The 22787-nt window shown below is 40.3% G+C and overlaps 1 protein-coding gene across 1 annotated transcript; it reads left to right on the forward strand.

The window, feature by feature from the left end:
- The first annotated feature begins 212 nt into the window (after nt 1–212).
- LOC122032875 (oligopeptide transporter 5-like) lies at nt 213–12911 on the forward strand. Its single transcript, XM_042592190.1, has 8 exons — nt 213–617; nt 711–808; nt 1068–1555; nt 1640–1721; nt 9727–10075; nt 10400–10582; nt 11587–11809; nt 12904–12911. The coding sequence occupies exons 1-8, from the start codon at nt 213–215 to the stop codon at nt 12909–12911; spliced, it is 1836 nt and encodes a 611-aa protein (XP_042448124.1).
- Nucleotides 12912–22787: the final 9876 nt, after the last annotated feature.

Raw genomic sequence — 22787 nt, forward strand, 5'->3', positions numbered from 1 at the left:
GATAAAATTTTATTATTGCGTTGTTCAATTAATTGATCACAATATTATCATTGTCAATGGCTTCAGTTGCCCCAGAACCTTCTCCTTCCCAATTCAATGGTTTGTGTTCTTGAAATCTCTTTCTCTTCCTCTTGTCACCTCGTGTTCTTACTTAGCAGCTCTAATCTCTAATAGAGAAAGAAGACGACGATTGCCCGATCGAGCAAGTGCGGATGACGATGCTGACGACCGACGACCCATCGCAGCCGTGCTTGACGATCCGAACATGGATCCTTGGTGCCGTCAGCTGCGTCCTCCTCTCCTTCGTCAACCAGTTCTTCAATTATCGGACCAACCAGATCTCCGTCAACTCCATCTTCGTCCAGATCCTGGCGCTGCCCGTGGGCCGCTGGATGGCCCGCGTCCTCCCTCCGACTATCATCAGGATTCCCCTCCTCGACTGGTCCTTCTCCCTCAACCCCGGCCCCTTCAACATGAAGGAGCACGTCGTCACCGTCATCATTGCCAACTCCGGCACCGGCGGCATTTACGCCGTCCACATCATCACCATCCTCAAGGCCTTCTACCACCGCGGCATCAACGTCATGGCCGCCATCCTCCTCACACAAACCACTCAAGTAATCATCACAAAAACTCATCTCCAAATTTGTAAATTAAATAAAAAAATGAATTATAAATTTTGATTTTTTTATTAAAATTTTTTGCTTCAGTTGTTAGGATTTGGATGGGCTGGATTGTTCAGAAAATACTTGGTGGATTCCCCTTACATGTGGTGGCCTGGCACTTTAGTAGTAGCATCTTTGTTCAGGTATGTGTATTCTTGGATTCTGAAAGTTCATTTGGGTTAATTCAAAATTTCATTTGATTAAAAAATGTCAATTTTTATTTATTCAATTCAATTTTGATTTTAAATTTCACAAATCGATTAAATAATTTGCAAAATATCAATCGATTATTACATGGTAATTAAACGGTGACTAATATTGCTGATCGAATCCATTGATTAATTGACTAATATTTTGTGCAATCTGTAAGTTGCATTGAACGAGCTTTGTGCAATATTACAGAGCACTGAACGAGGAAGAACGGCGGGTAAAGGGCGGCGTGACGCGGCTCCAGTTCTTCCTCATTTGCATGATCTGCAGCTTCTCCTACTACATCGTCCCCAACTACTTCTTCCCGGCCATCAGCTCCATCTCGATCCTCTGCCTCATTTGGAAGGACTCCATCCCCATCCACCAGATCGGCTCCGGCATGCGCGGCCTCGGCGTCGGCGCCATCGGCTTCGACTGGGCCACCACCTCCATGATTGGCAGCCCCATAGCGGCCCCCACCTATGTGTTCTGCAACGTCCTCGCAGGCTACGTCATCCTGGTCTACATCCTCCTGCCCCTCTGCTACTGGTCCAACCTCTACGACGCCCGCCGCTTCACCTTCCTCTCCTCCCAACTCTTCGACTGCTCCGGAAAGCCCTACGACCTCAGCCGCGTCCTCGACAACAAGACCTTCACCCTCAACGTCGAGGAGTACGAGAACTACAGCGACATCCATGTTGGTAGTTTTGAGAGCATGAAAACTAAAACGAAGTAATTAAAATAATAATGCGGAAACCATAAACACTCACATTGATCTCCCGAAGAACCGCAACTGAAGACGCCGATCGATGAAGAGATTGCCGCTGTCGGAAGCACGATCACGGAGTTACCGGAAAGCACTTCAAGGTTCACGAGCCAAATCCCGATCTACAGATGTTCTCCCTTTGCTCACACACGATTACCTCCGCTGCTCCTCTGATCACCTCGATTGCTTGCTCGCTGTTCACCTTCGCATCAACCTCTCTCCAATCTTATTGCCTTGGACGCCTTTTATAAGAAGGCTGAGGAAGACGAAGGGGAAAGGACGCCCCTTCGTCTCCTTGGCGTTTCCAGCAAACTGCCGTTTGCGGCGGCGAAACGGACGAACCCTTTCGTCTGCCAAGTATAACGTCCAACATCTCCCACTCGTCCAAGTCAATCCATATGGTCACATAGACCATGTCAGTCACATAGACTACAAGGTGATCAAGTTACGAAGACTGGAGCGAAATTAGTCACAAGGACCAAATAAGTCACGAAGACTTTATGAGGATCAAGTCACGAAAACCAGAGCAAAATTTAGTCACAAAGACCAAATAAGTCACACAGACTTTATGAGAATCAAGTCACGAAGACCATATCAGAACATCCATTCCATACATTAGGGAAAATGGTTCGTGCGACAGCAAGCACAGTGAGCATTCAATTGCTAAGAAGATTGTCACACCTTACTTAGCTGCTCCATAGAACAAATCAGAGACATAAATGTCCATAGAACGAATCATAGACATAAATGGCTTGCCTTTACCCCAGATTAAATTATTTACATCATCATGAACATCTCTAATCCCTCATGTTGACCATATGTCAAGAGCATGTTCAACACCTCCAATCAAACAAATTATTCACAATTACATTTTATGTACTGAACTAAAAATGTAACCGGTACCAGTGAATAAATGTCGCAAATGTAAATCAATCTTTATCTTCCTTTTTAGCTAGAATCCATTCATTCTAATCAGTTGCTTTCCTAGTTATGCTCCATAGACCGAATCATCCATAGCCAATAGGAAACATGCTAAAGTAGCAGATACTGATTAGAACTTCAAGTAGACAGCTAAATAGTCACTTAGGGTAAAATCGAGATTAACTTATAATCTCAAGGGTCTCACATAGTAGAGAAGCAGGGATCCATTCTCCTACAACCCTTCTTGTCGCCATAGCACATGTGGTATGAATCACATGTTACGATGTTATTCTCTTTACCAAAAAGAGCGCATGTTTTTCCCAATTTTAACATCGTACAGATTATGATCTAGACATTCCCAATGTCTAATCCTGAATTCAACATATGAATTCTAATCTGGCTTCAAGCAGATTCAGTAAATGGTGGGTGCATTTACTCCAATCATTACACAAATGATCTCATCTTGACACAAATATCAAGGCGACCTTAACTTATGAGTATGTCTCTATTCACAGCTACATAAGCTGTCCCATAAGCAACGGTCTTACCTCTATTCATACTCAACAAATAGGGATGATTGTCCATGTGAGTGGACCAATCCCAATCTGCCAACATGCTTATCGAGACTTTTATTCGAATGTAACCAAGACATATACACTGAATAGATCATGGAATTTTTTTCATTTATCAAAATGTCTTTACAATTGTTACATTCTCTGAAGTCCCAAAGACTTCATATGCCCATGAAATGACTCTTTAGTCAATGGCTTAGTAAAGGATCAGCAAGCATATTCCGTGTAGGGATGTACTCAAGAATAATCTTTTTCTTGTCAACAATATTCCTTACAAAATTATACTTAATTTCTATATGCTTGCCTTTGCTGTGATATTTAGGATCCTTGGAAAAAGCTATCGCAGCTTGACTGTCACAGTACACAGTAACAGGACTCCCACTATCCTCAGCAATTCTCAAATGCTTCAGGAACCTTCTTAGTCAGACAGCCTCTTGCACAGCCGCTGCACAAGCCACATACTCAACTTCCATTGTCGACAAGGCTACACAAGCCTGCTTCTTGCTGTTCCATGAGATGGCGCCATCATTCAGCAAGAAGACATAGCCAGATGTGGATTTTCTGTCATCAAGGTCCCCTGCCCAATCTGCATCTGAGTAGCCACTTAGGCTCATATATGATCCTTGGAAACAAAGGCAATAATCAGCTGTTCCTTTAAGATATCTGAATATCCTCTTCACCGCTTTCCAGTGTCTCGATCCTGGGTTTGACTGGAAACGACTAACTAAGCCAACAGCATAACTTATATCGGGACGAGTACACAACATAGTGTACATCAAACTACCAATAGCACTGGCATATGATTTCTTCTTCATTTCGGCTATTTCCTTAGGAGTCTTGGGATACATACTTTTGCTCAAGACAGTACCTTTTGCAATAGGCGTCTGTTCAATATTACAATCTGACATATTGAAGTGTTGCAGCATCTTAGTGATATAAGCTTCTTGAGACAAACCCAAAAGCCTCTTTGATCGGTCTTTAACGATCTTCACTCCTAAGATGTACTCTGCTTCTCCCATATCTATTATGTCAAATTGTGATGAAAGCCAACTTTTGACTTCTATCACACACTTTATGTCACTTCCAGCTATTAGCATATCATCAACATATAATGATAAAATGACAAGCTTTCCTTTTTTTCTTTCTTAGGTAAACACACTGATCCTCATTGATCATTTCGAAACCATAAGATAATATTACTTCATTAAATCTTATGTTCCATTGTCTTGACGCTTGCTTTAGCCCATATATAGACTTCCGAAGTCTACATACTCTTTTCTCTTGGCCTTCAGCAATATAACCTTCTGGTTGTACCATATAGATTTCTTCGTCAAGATTACCATTAAGGAAAGCCGTTTTTACATCCATCTGATGTAATTCCATGTCATAGTGTGCTACTATAGCTAGGATGACACGTATTGACACAAACTTCACAACTGGGGAGAATGTCTCTTCAAAGTCAATACCCTCCATTTGGGTATATCCTTTTGCAACCAATCGAGCTTTGTATCGATTAATCGATCCATCTGCTTTCCTCTTTACTTTGAGAATCCACTTATTCCCAATAGCCCTTCGGCCCGGAGGAAGATCGACTAAATCCCAAACTTGATTCTTTCTCATTGACTCCATTTCTTCATCCATTGCAACTTTCCATTCTTTTCTGACTGAGCTGCTCATAGCTTCCTCAACTGTTCGAGGTTCCTCATCGTCAACTGGGAGAACCATTAATGCCTCATTCTCAATATTAAACCTTCTCCGAGGAATAATCTGACGATTACTTCTTCGAAGGTTTGACTGTTGAGAAACTGACTCATTCAGTGGCAAATTACTCCCACTCGGTTGACTAGATTCAGGCATCTCCTGATTTGTTGATAAAGGAACATTATCCTCCTCCTCTATCTCATATAAAGGAATTGTCTTATCAACTTCACCTCGTGTTGGGAACTCAGTTTCTAGAAAAGTAGCATCTCTTGACTCTATCTCAGAGATGGTTCCATCTTGTCGTTCACCAATAAAAACATAACCCTTAGAGGTCTCAGAGTACCTTATAAAGATACACTTCTTATCTCTGGGTCCTAGTTTTCCATATTCGTGAGTCTTATCATGAACGTAGGCAGCTGACCCCCAAGGTCTCAGATTACTCAGATCCGGCTTTCTGCCTATCCAACGTTCATATGGGGTAGATGGAACTGATTTTGAAGGCACTTTGTTAAGTATATAGGTCGCTACTAATAATGCATCTCCCCAATAGGAGATTGGCAAATTAGCCTGCGCCATCATAGACCTAACCATTTCAAGAAGAGTCCTATTTCTTCTTTCAGCAACCCCATTTTGCTGTGGAGTTCCAGGGATAGTAAGCTGTCTAATAATCCCTTTCTCATTACACATTGTCTTGAACTGATCAGACAAATATTCTCCTCCACGGTCAGTGCGCAAGGTTTTAACCTTACGTTCCAATTGATTCTCAACCTCGTTCAAGTAACGAATAAAGCAATCCAATGCTTCAGATTTGTGAGAAATCAAATACACATGACCAAAACGTGTGAAGTCATCGATAAATGTAATGAAATAAGAACTCCCATTTCTAGCCTTCACATTCATTGGACCACAAATATCCGAATGAATTAATTGCAATGGTGATTCAGCCCTAATAGCCTTACCAAACGATTTCCTAGTCGTCTTTCCAGCAAGACAATGCTCACATACAGACAAGTTAATCTTAGCATGAGTGCCTAATAGGCCCTCCTTAGCTAATCTATTCATTCGTTCTTGTCCTATATGTCCCAATCTAGCATGCCAAATTTCATCATTAACATCAGCATTACTAGTAAGAGCAATGTTTGAAAAACAACTATTATTATTTGGTTCTACATCAAGAACCATAAAATCATTTGTTACATAATCATATCCAATTAACACAGAGTTAATTCGAAGTTCCATATAGCATTGTAACTTAAATCAAGAAGACAAATAATGGAAATCAGATTCCGTCGAATCTCAGGAGCGTATAGGACATCATGTAGAAACAAGGTGCCTTCACCACGTAGGTTGAGCTTGCAAGTGCCAATTCCTTTGACTTCAATTCTTGCATTGTTTCCTACATATATCCATTTGTTGCCAGCTGGTACCCGACGGTACTCCACATATGTAGCTCGATCACGAGCTACGTGGTTCGTTGCTCCTGAATCTACAATCCACAAAGGATACGAATCAGCTAACAACACTGTACTTGCAACATATTGCTCGTGGAAAGAAGACAAAATTGTTTTTACCTTTTTAGGCTCAGTACAATCCCGAGCAAAATGACCCTTCTTGCCACAGTTGAAGCAGGTCAACTTGCTCCTAGGTTTTTGTCCATTTTTCTTTCCTTTCTTCTTGATTTGGTTTTTCGCAGCAACAGCATTAACCTCCTTTCCTTTCCCCTTTCCTTTCTTGAACCACTTGTTCTTATTCTTAGAACCAGAACCTTCAGCTACAAAAGCTTGACCCGAAATCCTTGCGGATTCAATCCTCTCCGCCTCAAGTTCCACATGGCGTGAGACATCAGTGAAAGTTTTGATACTCTCACTGTGTGTTAGATTCTGTTTCATCGTTTCCTAAGAATCAGGAAGGGAACAGATAACTGCCTGAACCTGTTGTTCATCAGCTAATGCATGACCAACAGTCTTAAGCTCTCGAATCATGTTACCCATCTCCCTGAGATGTTGGACCATGGTAACATTCGAACGTTTTTTAAAGCTATCAAACTTGATTGTTAGCTGACGGAGCTTACTCAGACTTACTCCACTGTACTTCTCTCTAAGGGCTACCCAGACGGCATGAGCCGATGGTAATGGCTCATACTCAAATACCAGGTCATCCACCATTGAACTAATCAATATACCCTTAGCAATGGAGTCCTTCCTTTTCCATGCCTTATAGGCATCAAGGTCACGTCTGTGTTGTGCTGTGGAACCCTCAACCGGTTCCTCCATGATTTGGTTTACAGCCTCCAGAACTTCTTGTTCCTCAAGAACATATTGAATCTTGAGGTGCCAGATTTTGTAGTTATCCCCATATAATTTCTCACCCTTATTGAGTTCAGCTATGATGTTTTTAGTTGCCATGATCTACATAAATAAACAAATTATTTATTATTTCAGTGTAATTCATATATGTGCAACTATTTATTGACTTAGTGTAAATTAGAGTTAGTTTACAAAATCAAGTGATAACATTGTTTCCACTCATCATTTGTATGTTCTAATCTAATCAACACTGATCAATTATATTACACATATCCCAACTAATGAACAAATCATTTTATATGAACGAATCATATTTATATGAACTAATCATATCATGAAATGAACTAATCATTTCCAAGTTAGTTAACATATAACATAACTTTTATTATATAATTCTGTTCGTACAAAACAACAGAAATTATTACATGACTCAAAAACTAGATGAGCTAACACTGCTCGTACATAACGACAGCAAACAGAACACTAATAAACTAGATAGGCCAGCACTGCTCCCACTAGGACAAACACTAGTATAGCAGCCAACACTATCCCTATTAACTTGGACTCATTTGAGATAATCTCAGATGGGGTAGCTACAGGATTCTCCATTAGATCCATTTCTGGATCTTCCTCGAGCATCTCCTGGTCCTCTTCAGACTCTTCAGGCTCTTCTTCACCCATATGGCGAAGTAGTTCCTCACACAGTACTGAATATGTGACACGCCCTTGATGACGCCCCCATACATAGTCTGCTATTATCCTGGGATACTCTGGCAATGAATGCATCAATGCCCAGATCCTATAACTGTCCAGGACTGGAAACTCTTCTTGCTCAAGTTTCCAAAATAGTCTATCCAGCCGTCTAACATGTCCGTCAACTCCATAAGCAGACTTATACTCTATCTCCTGAATCTCCTCTCGGAGCTGGTTTCGCCGCACTTCGCGATGAGTCAATGTGGTAATCGTCCGTGCCATCTGAAAAATTGAATTTAAATAAGTCAGTACAAAACCGACTAACCAGTACAAAACCAGTTTAATTCAATTTATACAGGCATACCATCATTATAAATCAAGAAAAACAAATCTTCTCGATTTTCAGAAGTTTAAGTCGACTGACCCATTAGACCGGTCAATCAGGAGTCTGGATGTTAAACTTAGTCTATTGTCCTTATTAGAACTAATCTAATTGGACCTATATTCTGTTCTCGTTTAAGCCCATTTGAGTCAATCACAAACTTATTAATCAAACTCAGGTTCGTTTGACTTGTCCAATTGCCCATTGGATTAAGTCTGACTCATTAGAACAAATCCAATGTTTCTGATCAAATTTTGACACAACGGAACTAATCCGGTCATATTTGATCAGCCCAACTTCTGTAGTCAAGATCACCCTTATTAATTCAATAATAAACTGAGCTGGTTAAACCAACAAATAATTTGAACTAACTTTAGATATTATTGAATCAAATTGGTCCGCTTAAATTAACTAATAATTTAAACCAGACCGGAGTTTGATCGGATAAGTTGATCTGATTCCATTTTTGATAAATTGAACCATAATTTAATTAAATATTTATTTATTAATTAATAATACATTTTCTTATGTATTTAATTAATTAATAAATATATTTAATTAAAGTTTAACTCATGCACTTGTTTATTTATCAGATTAATAATAATAATTAATTAAATCTTTAAACAGTGCTGCATGCAACGAACACGATTTTACCGTTTTTTTTTTAAACAAAACACACTGTTCACCGCAGCATTTTCGAATCGATCAAAAACTCATTCAATCGATTCATAAATAGCTTCGTCAAAAAAACGATCGTGATTTTTTTTCTAATCGATCTACGAATCGATTTATTCACTGTCCCGTGAACCTAATCGATTCATTTTCCTTCTCAATCGATTCAAAATGCATGAATCGATTGAGTAATCGATTAAAATAACAAAATATGCACTGTTCGTGTTCTTTAATTCCTGTTCAATCGATTCATGAATCGATCAAGCAATCTGTGCGATTTTTGGATCGATTGGTTAATCGATTTAATTGCACTGTTTATCTTCTTCTTCGCGACAGAAGAAGAAAAAACGCGAGCTTTTTCGCGTCGATTTCCATGCTTTCAAAAACATACATGCTTTGATACCATTGTTGGTAGTTTTGAGAGCATGAAAACTAAAACGAAGTAATTAAAATAATAATGCGGAAACCATAAACACTCACATTGATCTCCCGAAGAACCGCAACTGAAGACGCCGATCGATGAAGAGATTGCCGCTGTCGGAAGCACGATCACGGAGTTACCGGAAAGCACTTCAAGGTTCACGAGCCAAATCCCGATCTACAGATGTTCTCCCTTTGCTCACACACGATTACCTCCGCTGCTCCTCTGATCACCTCGATTGCTTGCTCGCTGTTCACCTTCGCATCAACCTCTCTCCAATCTTATTGCCTTGGACACCTTTTATAAGAAGGCTGAGGAAGACGAAGGGGAAAGGACGTCCCTTCGTCTCCTTGGCGTTTCCAGCAAACTGCCGTTTGCGGCGGCGAAAGGGACGAACATTTTCGTCTGCCAAGTATAACGTCCAACAATCCGCATCAGCACCTCCTTCGCCATCAACTACGGCATCGGCTTCGCCACCCTCACCTCCACCCTCTGCCACGTCCTCCTCTTCGACGGCCAGTACATGCTCAAGCTGTGGCGGCAGGCGACGTCCAAGGCCAACGAGAAGTTCCTCGACGTGCACGGCCGGATGATGAAGGCCAACTACGCCGCCGTGCCGCAGTGGTGGTTCCACCTCCTCCTCCTCCTCGTCACCGCGCTCTCCATCTACACCGTCGAGGGCTTTGGCCGCGCCCTGCAGCTGCCTTACCAGGGCCTCCTCCTGGCCATGGCCATGGCCTTCTTCTTCACCCTGCCCATCGGGATCATTGCCGCCACCTCCAATACGGTATATAATTATAATTATAATTATAATTATAATTTTAATCAAAATTATAACTGCAATTAACCAGGCAGAGGGGTGCATTCTAAATTACAGATAGAATTCCATTTGCTTTTTGATTTTATCTCTACTGCCCACTCATACTTCATTCAAAAAAAACAAAAAACAGTAGTATTGTGGTGGGGTATTTTAAAACTCAATCTCGTACGTGCTACATAAATCTTAAAATAACATACTATTGTATTTTGAAAATCAATACCACAGTAGTCTATTTTTTGAAAATCATATGATTCGTTTATTAATTAGTTAATTAATTTCGTGCATGAGCAGATGCCTGGGATCAACATAATAACAGAGATAGTGATTGGCTACATAATGCCGGGGAATCCATTGGCGAGTGTGGTGTTCAAAACCTACGGTTGCACGAGTATGGGTCAAGCCATCAACTTTCTGTCCGATTTCAAGCTCGGTTACTACATGAAAATTCCTCCTAGATCCATGTTCATCGCACAGGTAATTAAGTTGTTGATTCATGTTACTCCATGCCTCACTGTCCTCTCCATGGGTTCTGATCGATAGAGTTGACTGCTTCGGTGCCTTTGCAGCTCCGGTTCTTATATCCATTGTAACATTGTTAAGGAATGGAAGACGCTGTCTGTAATGGAAGAATAAGAAAAAAGAGAGTTTAGAGTTTATAGATTTTAGGGTTTAGATCCCCTCTTATACATTTGCCGTTAGGGTTTGGCCCCTTGTGGCTGACAACAAGGAAAGGCGACCATTAAGTATTAATTGCTAGTTACCATCTGGTTGTGTCTAATGGCAATTGCCGATAATTATGGAACTATCGACTGACCGTGCTGAAATGTGCAAGTGTAGTCCCACATGGTTGTGTGAAGGTGGATGTAGGTTCCATCCCTATGGAAAGGTTGTAAGTAAAGCAAGGATGTTTCCAATTGGGCGTGTTCCATAGTGGAGAAAATTAAATTTGATATCGCTCATCTCAAATGGTCTAGTATTGTCGGCTCCACGGTAAGATACTGACAAGTAAATTGGGGGGGGGGGGGTATTTTTCCCTTGTGCAGCAACCCTTTTTATGAGGGAGATCAGAAATCTAATAAAACATTTTACACCCTCTGAAAATTGATTCCAAAATCTATTAGAACAAGCACTCATACAAGTACCAACTGCGTCTACCCGTGAGAATGAGCATGTTTTCATAGTGTATCTATGGAGTGGAGATGTGCTCGATAAGCAGATATTTAAATAATAAATATTCTCGGTCAAGAATATTCTCATAGTGTATGAGTAGAGCAAGATATTGCGGGTTGAAGATGTTCTTATAGTGTAGGGGCAAGAGTTCTTAATCATGTATGTTTACATATATAGATTTTGAATCACTAAGAGAGGGAAGACCATCAATTACTCAAAACAATTAGATTAATAATAATAATAATAATAATAATAATAATAATAATAATAAAGAAATAAATAATATTAATTTGTTTGTGTTTGATCAGTTAGCGGGTTCGGTGATCGCCAACGCGAGCTACTTCGGCACAGCGTGGTGGTTGATCTCCGACGTCCCCCACATTTGTGAGACCAACTTGCTGCCGAAGGGCTCCCCGTGGACGTGCCCTAGCGACACTGTGTTCTTCAGCTCCTCTGTTATATGGGGCGTGGTTGGGCCTCGTCGGATGTTCGGCCCCGACTCCATCTACTCCGGCCTTAACTACTTCTTCTGTAACGACTCAATTTTCCCTATTTTGAGTTCTGAATATCTTTAAAAATATTTAAAAATACTTTTGAAATATTCTAGAGATTTTTAGGAATTTTTAGAGTATTTTTATGTAATTTTTGGAGTCTGTTTGGTATTTTTACCGAGTGGAGAAAGTTTAAAATAAAAAATTTCAAGAGCTAGGGTTCGAACCCAGTCTCTCGGCCCAAGCAGTATTCGACCCAACCAACCGAGCTGAGCTCGTTTTGTTAACTAAGTGTGGGAACAAATATATTTAAGTAATAGATGGAACCGAAATAACCCAGGTTATTTAAGGAGATTAATTTCCTTCCCGAAACCTAAAACCTAATCTCTCCTTTTCTCCTCTCACCACGCGACGCCGTCTTCTCCTCTCGGGCGAAACCGCAGCCAAGGCTAGGGTTTCCTCCTCTCGACGCCGGCGAGGTGTTTTCCGGCCGGTTTCCACCCGTGGGTGACCATTCCGGCAAGGGGAGCTCGGGGAACACAAGGAAACGGGAGAAAACGAAGCTCTACCGAAACCCTAGGGCGCTTCTCTTCGGTTGTAAGTCCAAGAACCCGATGTAAGTGCTTCTCACCTGCGGTAGGAGTAGCTCTCGGGGTTTTGTTTTGCATTTTGGTTGTAAAATGAACAATAGTAGCCTTTTCATTCTAGAATATGGAATTTATTTCAACCCTTGTTTTTAACAATCCGGGTTAAGATTTGGGATAAGTTCTTTTGGTTATTTTGATGCACGGCAGAGCCTTGATGTTTCCCTTGTTTGTCACAGCATGTTGTTGATGTGTTTTTAGTGCTCGGATGGAAATTCTTGAGGGTTTTTCCTTGATTACCACATCATGTTATTTAGATGTATTTACCTTACACTTTAAGCATGATTAAGTAGTTAGATTTTTCCTTCAAGTTACAGTATGATTAAGGGTCTGTTAAGATTCAAAATGGGGTAGTTTTTACAACTTTTTGTGGGGAAAACTGTTACTGTCGTGAGCTGATTAAAAGTTGTTCCTTATGACCATGTATTCTTCTTTTAGTGGCTGTGGAATTCTGTTGAATTCGGTTCGAACATATCCTGTTACATTTCAGTGATATAGTTGTTCTTTTTTTTTTAAATTATTGTGGAGTTTTGTTTGAATATGTACTGGTTAATATTTTTATATCAGTGCCATATAGTTTAGAATCTCTTGTATGCTGAATAAATGAGAGAAGTACAAGTAAAACAATACTAAGTCACAATCTGATCTTAAATTTCAGAATTTAGAATCAAAGCACACTAAGTGCTTAAATAAATGCCAAGGCATTTTATTAGAAGAAGTATTTAAAGAAGGATATAAAGAAAAGTATTTTACTTTTAAAGGGCATGTACCGGACACAAGGTCCAAGGGATGGGCTCCAAGTTGCCCCTAGACATAAGGTCTAGAAGTGTCTTAATGGTTTTGGGATTAGCTACCTCAATTCTCATTAAAAAAGGCGCGCAAAGTGGTACAATGCCGGGCCCAAGTAAAGTTGAATATTATTTTAAAGTATAAAAGTATTAATTTGGAAACAAATAGAACAAGTTCCTTTATCTAAGTTGTAAATTCTAGCAAGTTAAATTGTTGTTTCCTTTAGAGATGCATGATGTAGTTCTATATTGCTATTTTCATGTTGAGCATGTACTCCCTGCTTTCTTTAATGCTTATGCATTCCTTATCGGATTTTGTGAGTAGAAAGCACTTACTAAGCTTTTAGCTTATAGATACTACTTTTTCCTCCTACTGCAGATATTGATAAAAATAAAGGAAAGGCTAAAGTGGTATAGAAGAAGGCGACAAGGAGACGTTGATGGTGTGTGTGTGGTGGCTATTATGGAAGTTTGGGATTCTTGCTGAATGTTATATCTGCTGGTTTCTTTAATTTCTGCAAAAAGGAAATTGTTTTGAAATGCTAAGATGTGTTTAAATTGCTTCATTTATGTGTTAGAATCAATAAGATGGTAAATTTATATACTCAGTATTTTTCTTATCACCGCTGGAATGTTAAATCTGCTGGAATGTTAAATCTGCTGGGTTAAATTCGGATTGTTAATAATCAGAAATTTTATATGTTTGCTGGTATGTTATATGAGCTTTACTCTATGGAGGAAATTGGCATGGGAAGTTCGGTTTGCTAGATACTCAGTATCCCTATGTACATGCTAATTTTTGGTTACTGCTAGCTTGGAGTTATTCACTTGGAAACTATTTTGCATGCTAGTGTTTTATATTTTGTAGAAGTAACTGTTTAATGGTAGGGGAAATATATACTGATCGGTTTGTTAGAAATGCATGGGCAGTAGGAGTTTTGGTGTATGAAAGAAAAGCATGTGGTTCGGCTTGTTAGGAAATGAATGAGTAGTAGTTTATTTCACTTTCTCTTAATTACGGTTTGGTTGTAGAATGAATAACTACATTCTGTAATAAGGGATGTTAGGTAGGATTTCATGAATGCAAGTTAATAAAGGAAGTAGCAAACAGTAGAGATACTTAAGCTTCATTGCCTATATGTTACACTTGCTTGTGTTACACTTATTTGCATGTTTAAATAAGTAAGAAAGAAAGAAAAAAAAAACATCAGAGCAGTTTAAAGTTTTAGTTGATATGTGATATGTTTTAAACAAATCGATTAAAGCATTTCTAGTGTTAAAGTAGGTAGTACCAGTTATGTGTAGATAGTAGATTCAGTAGCGGTCACCCTTAGAGGAGTAGTAAGGAGGGTGGTCGTTACAGTTGGTATCAGAGCAGGTCCATTTTCCAGCAACACACACACATCAGCATCATCCTTGTCGTCTTCAAGTAAGAAAGTATTTAAGTTCTTTCTTTATTGCTTTCCTTTATTTACATTATTATTTGCAGTATGGATTGATAGTTATAAGTGAATGAGTAAGATAAGAGTTTTATTTTTTAGCTATTTCCTTTCTTAATATATAAATGGGTATGTTTAGAAAGGGTAGAGAAATCATCAAATTTTCTTATTTGTTTAACTAGAAGTCGAGAAGAGGACGTCCCCGTACCGCTCATATTGAGGACCAAGTACAAGAGGAAGAGGTGCCAGGCTCAATGGAGCCCAATCTTTCTGAAGTTGTTGCCCAACTTCAGAAACAAGTAGCTGAGCAGCAGCAAGTAATTTCCAATCTGATGGCAAATCAACAACCAATCCCTCCTACTCCTCAAACAGTAACTGTGGCGACTCCAGTGATAACTGAGGTTCCACCAACTGCCCAAGGAGTCGTCACAGCACCCCAGAGACAAGAATCCTACCTCATTCAATGGCTGAAACTGAAACCAGAGAGTTTCTCAGGCACAACTGAGCCCTGGGATGCCCAGGCTTGGTTCAAAACACTGGAGAGCACCATGGAGCTTCTTGACTGGCCAGAAGTCGAGAAAGTCAAGTGTGCCTCCTTCTGCCTGACTGGAGACGCACGCATGTGGTGGGAGAGAGTAAAGAGCAAGAGGGCAATCAATCAGATGAAATGGATTGATTTTGAGACAGAATTCTACGACGAGTTCTTTCGCCAAAAGATCACCAACAAGCACTACGAGGAGTTTATAGAGTTCAGACAGGGGGATCTGACAGTGGAGGAAGCAGTTAAGAGATTCAACAGGCTAGCTCGTCTCTGCCCAGAACTAGTAAGTACAAAGAAGGAGCGAGTCAGACTAATGCTTAGGATGCTGAAGCCTGTGATATCACTTAATGTGAGCAGTGGAACTCATCAGCCCCTGACTGGAGAAGAGTTGGTCAGTAGAGCCTTAGTAGCTGAGCACTATCTGAACAGCATGAAGGCATAAAGAGAGCAGCACAAGCCAATCAAGATGGAGACCAAGACTGGGGGAAATCAGAAACCCCAGTTAAATAATCAGAACTGGAAAGGCAAGGGTACTAAAAGGAAGCAGTGGGATTCAGGAAGTAACCAGAACGGAGGACCAGAAACCAAACAGACTAAGCTCTTTCCCTGCCCCAAATGTGGGAGAACACATCCAGGAGCCTGCCTCTTGGGTAAGACTGGATGTTATTCTTGTGGTCAAGAAGGACACATGGCCAAACAGTGTCCTAACAAGTTCAAAGCACCCCAGCCACAGCCAATACAATATGGAGCCAAGCCTCAACTACATTATATGCCTGCAACTCTGGAAGGACCTCAGATCAGTCAAGGAAGGTTGGAAGCTCCACCAGTTCTAGCCTTTGATAATGCCAGAGTATTCTCCCTTACCAAAGAGGAAGCTGCTAGTGCCTCCACGGTCGTAACAGGTCAAGTAGTTATTTTTCAGCATATAGCTACTGCACTATTTGATACTGGGGCAACCCATTCTTTTGTATCCATACCTTTTGCCAAAGAACTACAGGTACCTACAGAAAACATGAATTTCAAGTTCCTGACAACTCTGCCTTCTGGAGACGTCATGGAATCCAGCTAGTGGCTTCGGTCTGTACCAGTCAGGATTTCAGACCGAGAACTATATGTTAACCTGGTAGTCCTCGCTATGCAGGATTTCAATATCATTTTTGGTATGGATTTCCTCAGCCAGTACAGTGCTTCAGTGGACTGCCGCAGAAGGAAGGTGATCTTTAGCCCAGAAGGTGAACCTTCCTTTGAATTTACAGGAGTACCAAAGAGGAAGACCCAGAAGTTCCTCTCTTCCCTCACAGCTCACCAGATGTTAGCTAAAGGGTGTGTTGGTTTTCTTGCATTCATTGTGAGTACCGAGGAAGAAGAAAGACCTAAGCAGGAGGAAGTTCGGGTAGTCTGTGAGTATTCAGAGGTATTCCCAGAAGAGCTACCTGGACTACCTCACAATAGAGAAGTAGAGTTTGAGATTGAACTGGTTCCTGGTACTGGTCCAATTTCAAAAGCTCTATACCGCATGTCTCCAGTAGAGCTGAAAGAGTTACAAGAACAACTTCAGGAGCTGCTTGACAAAGGCTTCATCCGCCCTACTCATTCACCATGGGGAGCTCCTGTGTTGTTTGTCAAGAAGAAGGATGGATCTATGCGGATGTGCATAGATTATAGGGCTCTGAATCAAGTGACCATCAAGAACAAGTATCCACTGCCCAGGATCGATGATTTATTTGATCAATTGAAAGGGGCAACAGTGTTCTCTAAGATAGATCTGCGCTCTGGGTACCATCAGTTAAAAGTAAAGGAGAGTGATATACCCAGAACTGCTTTCAGGACCAGATATGGACACTATGAATTCGTGGTTATGCCTTTTGGTGTGACTAATGCACCTGCAGTCTTCATGGACTTGATGAATAGAGTGTTCAGTGAATACCTTGACAAATTTGTCATTGTGTTCATCGACGACATTCTAATCTATTCCAGAACCCCAGAAGAGCATGACACGCATTTGAGAATAGTCCTACAGACCCTTCAGCAAAGGCAGCTCTATGCTAAATTCTCAAAGTGCGAGTTCTGGTTGGAGCAGGTGGCATTTCTAGGTCATATTGTTTCAAAAGAAGGCATTCAAGTGGATTCGGCCAAAGTAGAAGCGGTCAGCAACTGGAAAAGACCCAAGAATGCCAGGGAGATCAGAAGCTTCCTTGGTTTAGCTGGGTACTACAGGAAATTTGTGGAGGACTTTTCCAGGATAGCCTCTCCACTTACAACCCTCACCAGGAAGGACAAGAAGTTTGAATGGTCAGAGAAATGTGAGCAGAGTTTTCAAGAACTTAAGAAGAGACTGACCAGTGCTCCTATACTGACTGTTCCAGAGAGCGACAAGAGTTTTGACATCTACAGTGATGCTTCCAAGATGGGCTTAGGAGCTGTACTCATGCAGGAAGGAAAAGTTATAGCTTATGCTTCCAGACAACTCAAAGACTATGAGAAGAACTATCCCACTCATGATATAGAGCTGGCAGCTGTAGTCTTTGCACTGAAACTCTGGCGACACTACTTGTATGAAGTCCAGTGCAGAATCTTCACAGACCATCAGAGTCTTAAGTACTTCTTCACTCAGAAGGACTTAAACATGAGACAGCGCAGGTGGCTAGAGTTGGTCAAAGATTATGACTGTGAAATCCTCTACCACCCAGGTAAAGCTAATAAAGTGGCAGATGCACTAAGCAGAAAGTCCAGTGCATCCTTGATGTCCTTATCATCATTAGCCCTGCCACTACAGAAGGAGTTGTCAGATTTCGGACTTGAAATTACTTATGGGCAACTTTCTGCATTGACCCTAGAGTCAACCCTGCTTGAGGATATACAGAAAAAGCAAAGTGAAGATCCAGATATCCAAAAGATCAAGCAAGGGATACAAGAGGAAGGAAATTCAGAATTTCGAGTATCAGACAGTGGAATTCTTTATCAGGGGAATCGCCTTTGTGTTCCCAATGATGAAGAGCTGAGAAAGAAAATTTTAGAAGAAGCTCACAGTACACCGTACTCTATGCATCCTGGTTCTACTAAGATGTATCAAGACATGAAACAGAGATTCTGGTGGTCTAGACTCAAAAGAGATGTAGCTAAATATGTCAGTACCTGCCTGACTTGCCAGAGAGTCAAAGCAGAACACCAGAGACCAGGAGGGATGCTACAACCTCTCTCAATACCAGAGTGGAAGTGGGAAGACATATCCATGGACTTTATAACAGGTCTCCCAAGAACTACGAATGGATATGATGCAATATGGGTAATAGTGGATAGATTGACCAAGTCTGCCCATTTTCTAGCCATCAAGGTGTCTCACTCTATAGAGCAGTTAGCACAACTGTGTGTTAAAGAGGTGATCAGACTTCACGGAGTTCCCAAATCTATCATTTCTGATAGAGATGGGCGCTTCACTTCATACTTTTGGGAGTGCGTTCAGAATGCACTAGGCACCAAACTCAAGTTCAGCACAACCTTCCATCCTCAAACTGATGGACAGACAGAGCGAGTAAATCAGATCTTAGAAGATATGCTCAGGGCTTGTGTACTAGATTTTAAGGGTAGTTGGTGCAAGTATCTGTGCTTAGCTGAGTTTGCCTACAACAACAGCTACCAAGTCACCATCAGGATGGCACCATATGAGGCGTTGTATGGTAGGAAGTGCAGATCACCTATATGCTGGCAAGAAACAGGTGAAAGAAAGGAAATGGAAGTAGAGCTGGGCTTTCAGACAGAGCTGATAGAAGAAACCACTCAGGCTATTCAGAAAATCAGACAGAGGATTGAGACTGCCCAGAGTAGACAGAAAAGCTATGTTAACACACGCCGTAGGCCACTGGAATTTCAAGTAGGAGATTCAGTTTTTCTCAAAGTTGCTCCTATGAAGGGAGTGATGAGATTTGGCAAGAAGGGCAAATTAAGTCCTCGCTATGTAGGACCTTACCTGATTACGGACAGGATTGGGAAGGTAGCTTACAAGCTGGAATTACCACAAGACATGTCAACAATACACAATGTGTTTCATGTCTCCATGTTAAAGAAGTGCCTCCATGACCCTAGCCAAGTGATTGAGTCTCAGTCAGTGCAGATCCAAGCGGATCTTAGTTTTGAGAGTAGACCTACACAGATAGTGGACAGAGCAGTCAAGAGACTAAGAAGCAAAGAAGTACCATTAGTGAAGGTCGTCTGGCAGAACCAGGAACACGAGGAAGTCACTTGGGAGCGGGAGGACAGTATGAGACAGAAATATCCAGAACTATTCTAAGTTCGAGGATGAACTTTTTATAAGGTATGGGGAATTGTAATGACCCAATTTTTCCTATTTTGAGTTCTGAATATCTTTAAAAATATTTAAAAATGCTTTTGAAATATTCTAGAGATTTTTAGGAATTTTTAGAGTATTTTTATGTAATTTTTGGAGTCTGTTTGGTATTTTTACCGAGTGGAGAAAGTTTAAAATAAAAAATTTCAAGAGCTAGGGTTCGAACCCTGTCTCTCGGCCCAAGCAGTATTCGACCCAACCAATCGAGCTGAGCCCGTTTTGTTAACTAAGTGTGGGAACAAATATATTTAAGTAATAGATGGAACCGAAATAACCCAGGTTATTTAAGGAGATTAATTTCCTTCCCGAAACCTAAAACCTAATCTCTCCTTTTCTCCTCTCACCACGCGACGCCGTCTTCTCCTCTCGGGCGAAACCGCAGCCAAGGCTAGGGTTTCCTCCTCTCGACGCCGGCGAGGTGTTTTCCGGCCGGTTTCCACCCGTGGGTGACCATTCCGGCAAGGGGAGCTCGGGGAACACAAGGAAACGGGAGAAATTGAAGCTCTACCGAAACCCTAGGGCGCTTCTCTTCGGTTGTAAGTCCAAGAACCCGATGTAAGTGCTTCTCACCTGCGGTAGGAGTAGCTCTCGGGGTTTTGTTTTGCATTTTGGTTGTAAAATGAACAATAGTAGCCTTTTCATTCTAGAATATGGAATTTATTTCAACCCTTGTTTTTAACAATCCGGGTTAAGATTTGGGATAAGTTCTTTTGGTTATTTTGATGCACGGCAGAGCCTTGATGTTTCCCTTGTTTGTCACAGCATGTTGTTGATGTGTTTTTAGTGCTCGGATGGAAATTCTTGAGGGTTTTTCCTTGATTACCACAGCATGCTATTTAGATGTATTTACCTTACACTTTAAGCATGATTAAGTAGTTAGATTTTTCCTTCAAGTTACAGTATGATTAAGGGTCTGTTAAGATTCAAAATGGGGTAGTTTTTACAACTTGTTGTGGGGAAAACTGTTACTGCCGTGAGCTGATTAAAAGTTGTTCCTTATGACCATGTATTCTTCTTTTAGTGGCTGTGGAATTCTGTTGAATTCGGTTTGAACATATCCTGTTACATTTCAGTGATATAGTTGTTCTTTTTTTTTTAAATTATTGTGGAGTTTTGTTTGAATATGTACTGGTTAATATTTTTATATCAGTGCCATATAGTTTAGAATCTCTTGTATGCTGAATAAATGAGAGAAGTACAAGTAAAGCAATACTAAGTCACAATCTGATCCTAAATTTCAGAATTTAGAATCAAAGCACACTAAGTGCTTAAATAAATGCCAAGACATTTTATTAGAAGAAGTATTTAAAGAAGGATATAAAGAAAAGTATTTTACTTTTAAAGGGCATGTACCGGACACAAGGTCCAAGGGATGGGCTCCAAGTTGCCCCTAGACATAAGGTCTAGAAGTGTCTTAATGGTTTTGGGATTAGCTACCTCAATTCTCATTAAGAAAGGCGCGCAAAGTGGTACAATGCCGGGCCCAAGTAAAGTTGAATATTATTTTAAAGTATAAAAGTATTAATTTGGAAACAAATAGAACAAGTTCCTTTATCTAAGTTGCAAATTCTAGCAAGTTAAATTGTTGTTTCCTTTAGAGATGCATGATGTAGTTCTATATTGCTATTTTCATGTTGAGCATGTACTCCCTGCTTTCTTTAATGCTTATGCATTCCTTATCGGATTTTGTGAGTAGAAAGCACTTACTAAGATTTTAGCTTATAGATACTACTTTTTCCTCCTACTACAGATATAGATAAAAATAAAGGAAAGGCTAAAGTGGTATAGAAGAAGGCGACAAGGAGACGTTGATGGTGTGTGTGTGGTGGCTATTATGGAAGTTTGGGATTCTTGCTGAATGTTATACCTGCTGGTTTCTTTAATTTCTGCAAAAAGGAAATTGTTTTGAAATGCTAAGATGTGTTTAAATTGCTTCATATATGTGTTAGAATCAATAAGATGGTAAATTTATATACTCAGTATTTTTCTTATCACCGCTGGAATGTTAAATCTGCTGGGTTAAATTCGGATTGTTAATACTCAGAAATTTTATATGTTTGCTGGTATGCTATATGAGCTTTACTCTATGGAGGAAATTGGCATGGGAAGTTCGGTTTGCTAGATACTCAGTATCCCTATGTACATGCTAATTTTTGGTTACTGCTAGCTTGGAGTTATTCACTTGGAAACTATTTTGCATGCTAGTGTTTTATATTTTGTAGAAGTAACTGTTTAATGGTAGGGGAAATATATACTGATCGGTTTGTTAGAAATGCATGGGCAGTAGGAGTATTGGTGTATGAAAGAAAAACATGTGGTTCGGCTTGTTAGGAAATGAATGAGTAGTAGTTTATTTCACTTTCTCTTAATTATGGTTTGGTTGTAGAATGAATAACTACATTCTGTAATAAGGGATGTTAGGTAGGATTTCATGAATGCAAGTTAAAAAAGGAAGTAGCAAACAGTAGAGATACTTAAGCTTCATTACCTATATGTTACACTTGCTTGTGTTACACTTATTTGCATGTTTAAATAAGTAAGAAAGAATGAAAAAAAAACATCAGAGCAGTTTAAAGTTTTAGTTGATATGTGATATGTTTTAAACAAATAGATTAAAGCATTTCTAGTGTTAAAGTAGGTAGTACCAGTTATGTGTAGATAGTAGATTCAGTAGCGGTCACCCTTAGAGGAGTAGTAAGGAGGGTGGTCGTTACAGTTGGTATCAGAGCAGGTCCATTTTCCAGCAACACACACACATCAGCATCATCCTTGCCGTCTTCAAGTAAGAAAGTATTTAAGTTCTTTCTTTATTGCTTTCCTTTATTTACATTATTATTTGCAGTATGGATTGATAGTTATAAGTGAATGAGTAAGATAAGAGTTTTATTTTTTAGCTATTTCCTTTCTTAATATATAAATGGGTATGTTTAGAAAGGGTAGAGAAATCATCAAATTTTCTTATTTGTTTAACTAGATGTCGAGAAGAGGACGTCCCCTTACCGCTCGTATTGAGGACCAAGTACAGGAGGAAGAGGTGCCAGGCTCAACGGAGCCCAATCTTTCTGAAGTTGTTGCCCAACTTCAGAAACAAGTAGCTGAGCAGCAGCAAGTAATTGCCAATCTGATGGCAAATCAACAACCAATCCCTCCTACTCCTCAAACAGTAACTGTGGAGACTCCAGTGGTAACTGAGGTTCCACCAGCTGCCCAAGGAGTCGTCACAGCACCCCAGAGACAAGAATCCTACCTTATTCAGTGGCT

This window comes from Zingiber officinale, chromosome 11A (assembly GCF_018446385.1).
Source record: "Zingiber officinale cultivar Zhangliang chromosome 11A, Zo_v1.1, whole genome shotgun sequence".
Lineage (NCBI taxonomy): Eukaryota > Viridiplantae > Streptophyta > Magnoliopsida > Zingiberales > Zingiberaceae > Zingiber > Zingiber officinale.

What these genes read in the sequence shown, in the direction of transcription:
- LOC122032875 (XM_042592190.1), top strand. Translation starts at nt 213, where the DNA reads ATGACGATGCTGACGACCGACGACCCATCGCAGCCGTGCTTGACGATC. An exon ending in CTACAGCGACATCCATGTTG is followed by an intron (nt 1,556 to 1,639) that starts GTAGTTTTGAGA and finishes GATCTCCCGAAG; the next exon opens with AACCGCAACTGAAGACGCCG. An exon ending in TTGCCGCCACCTCCAATACG is followed by an intron (nt 10,076 to 10,399) that starts GTATATAATTAT and finishes GTGCATGAGCAG; the next exon opens with ATGCCTGGGATCAACATAAT.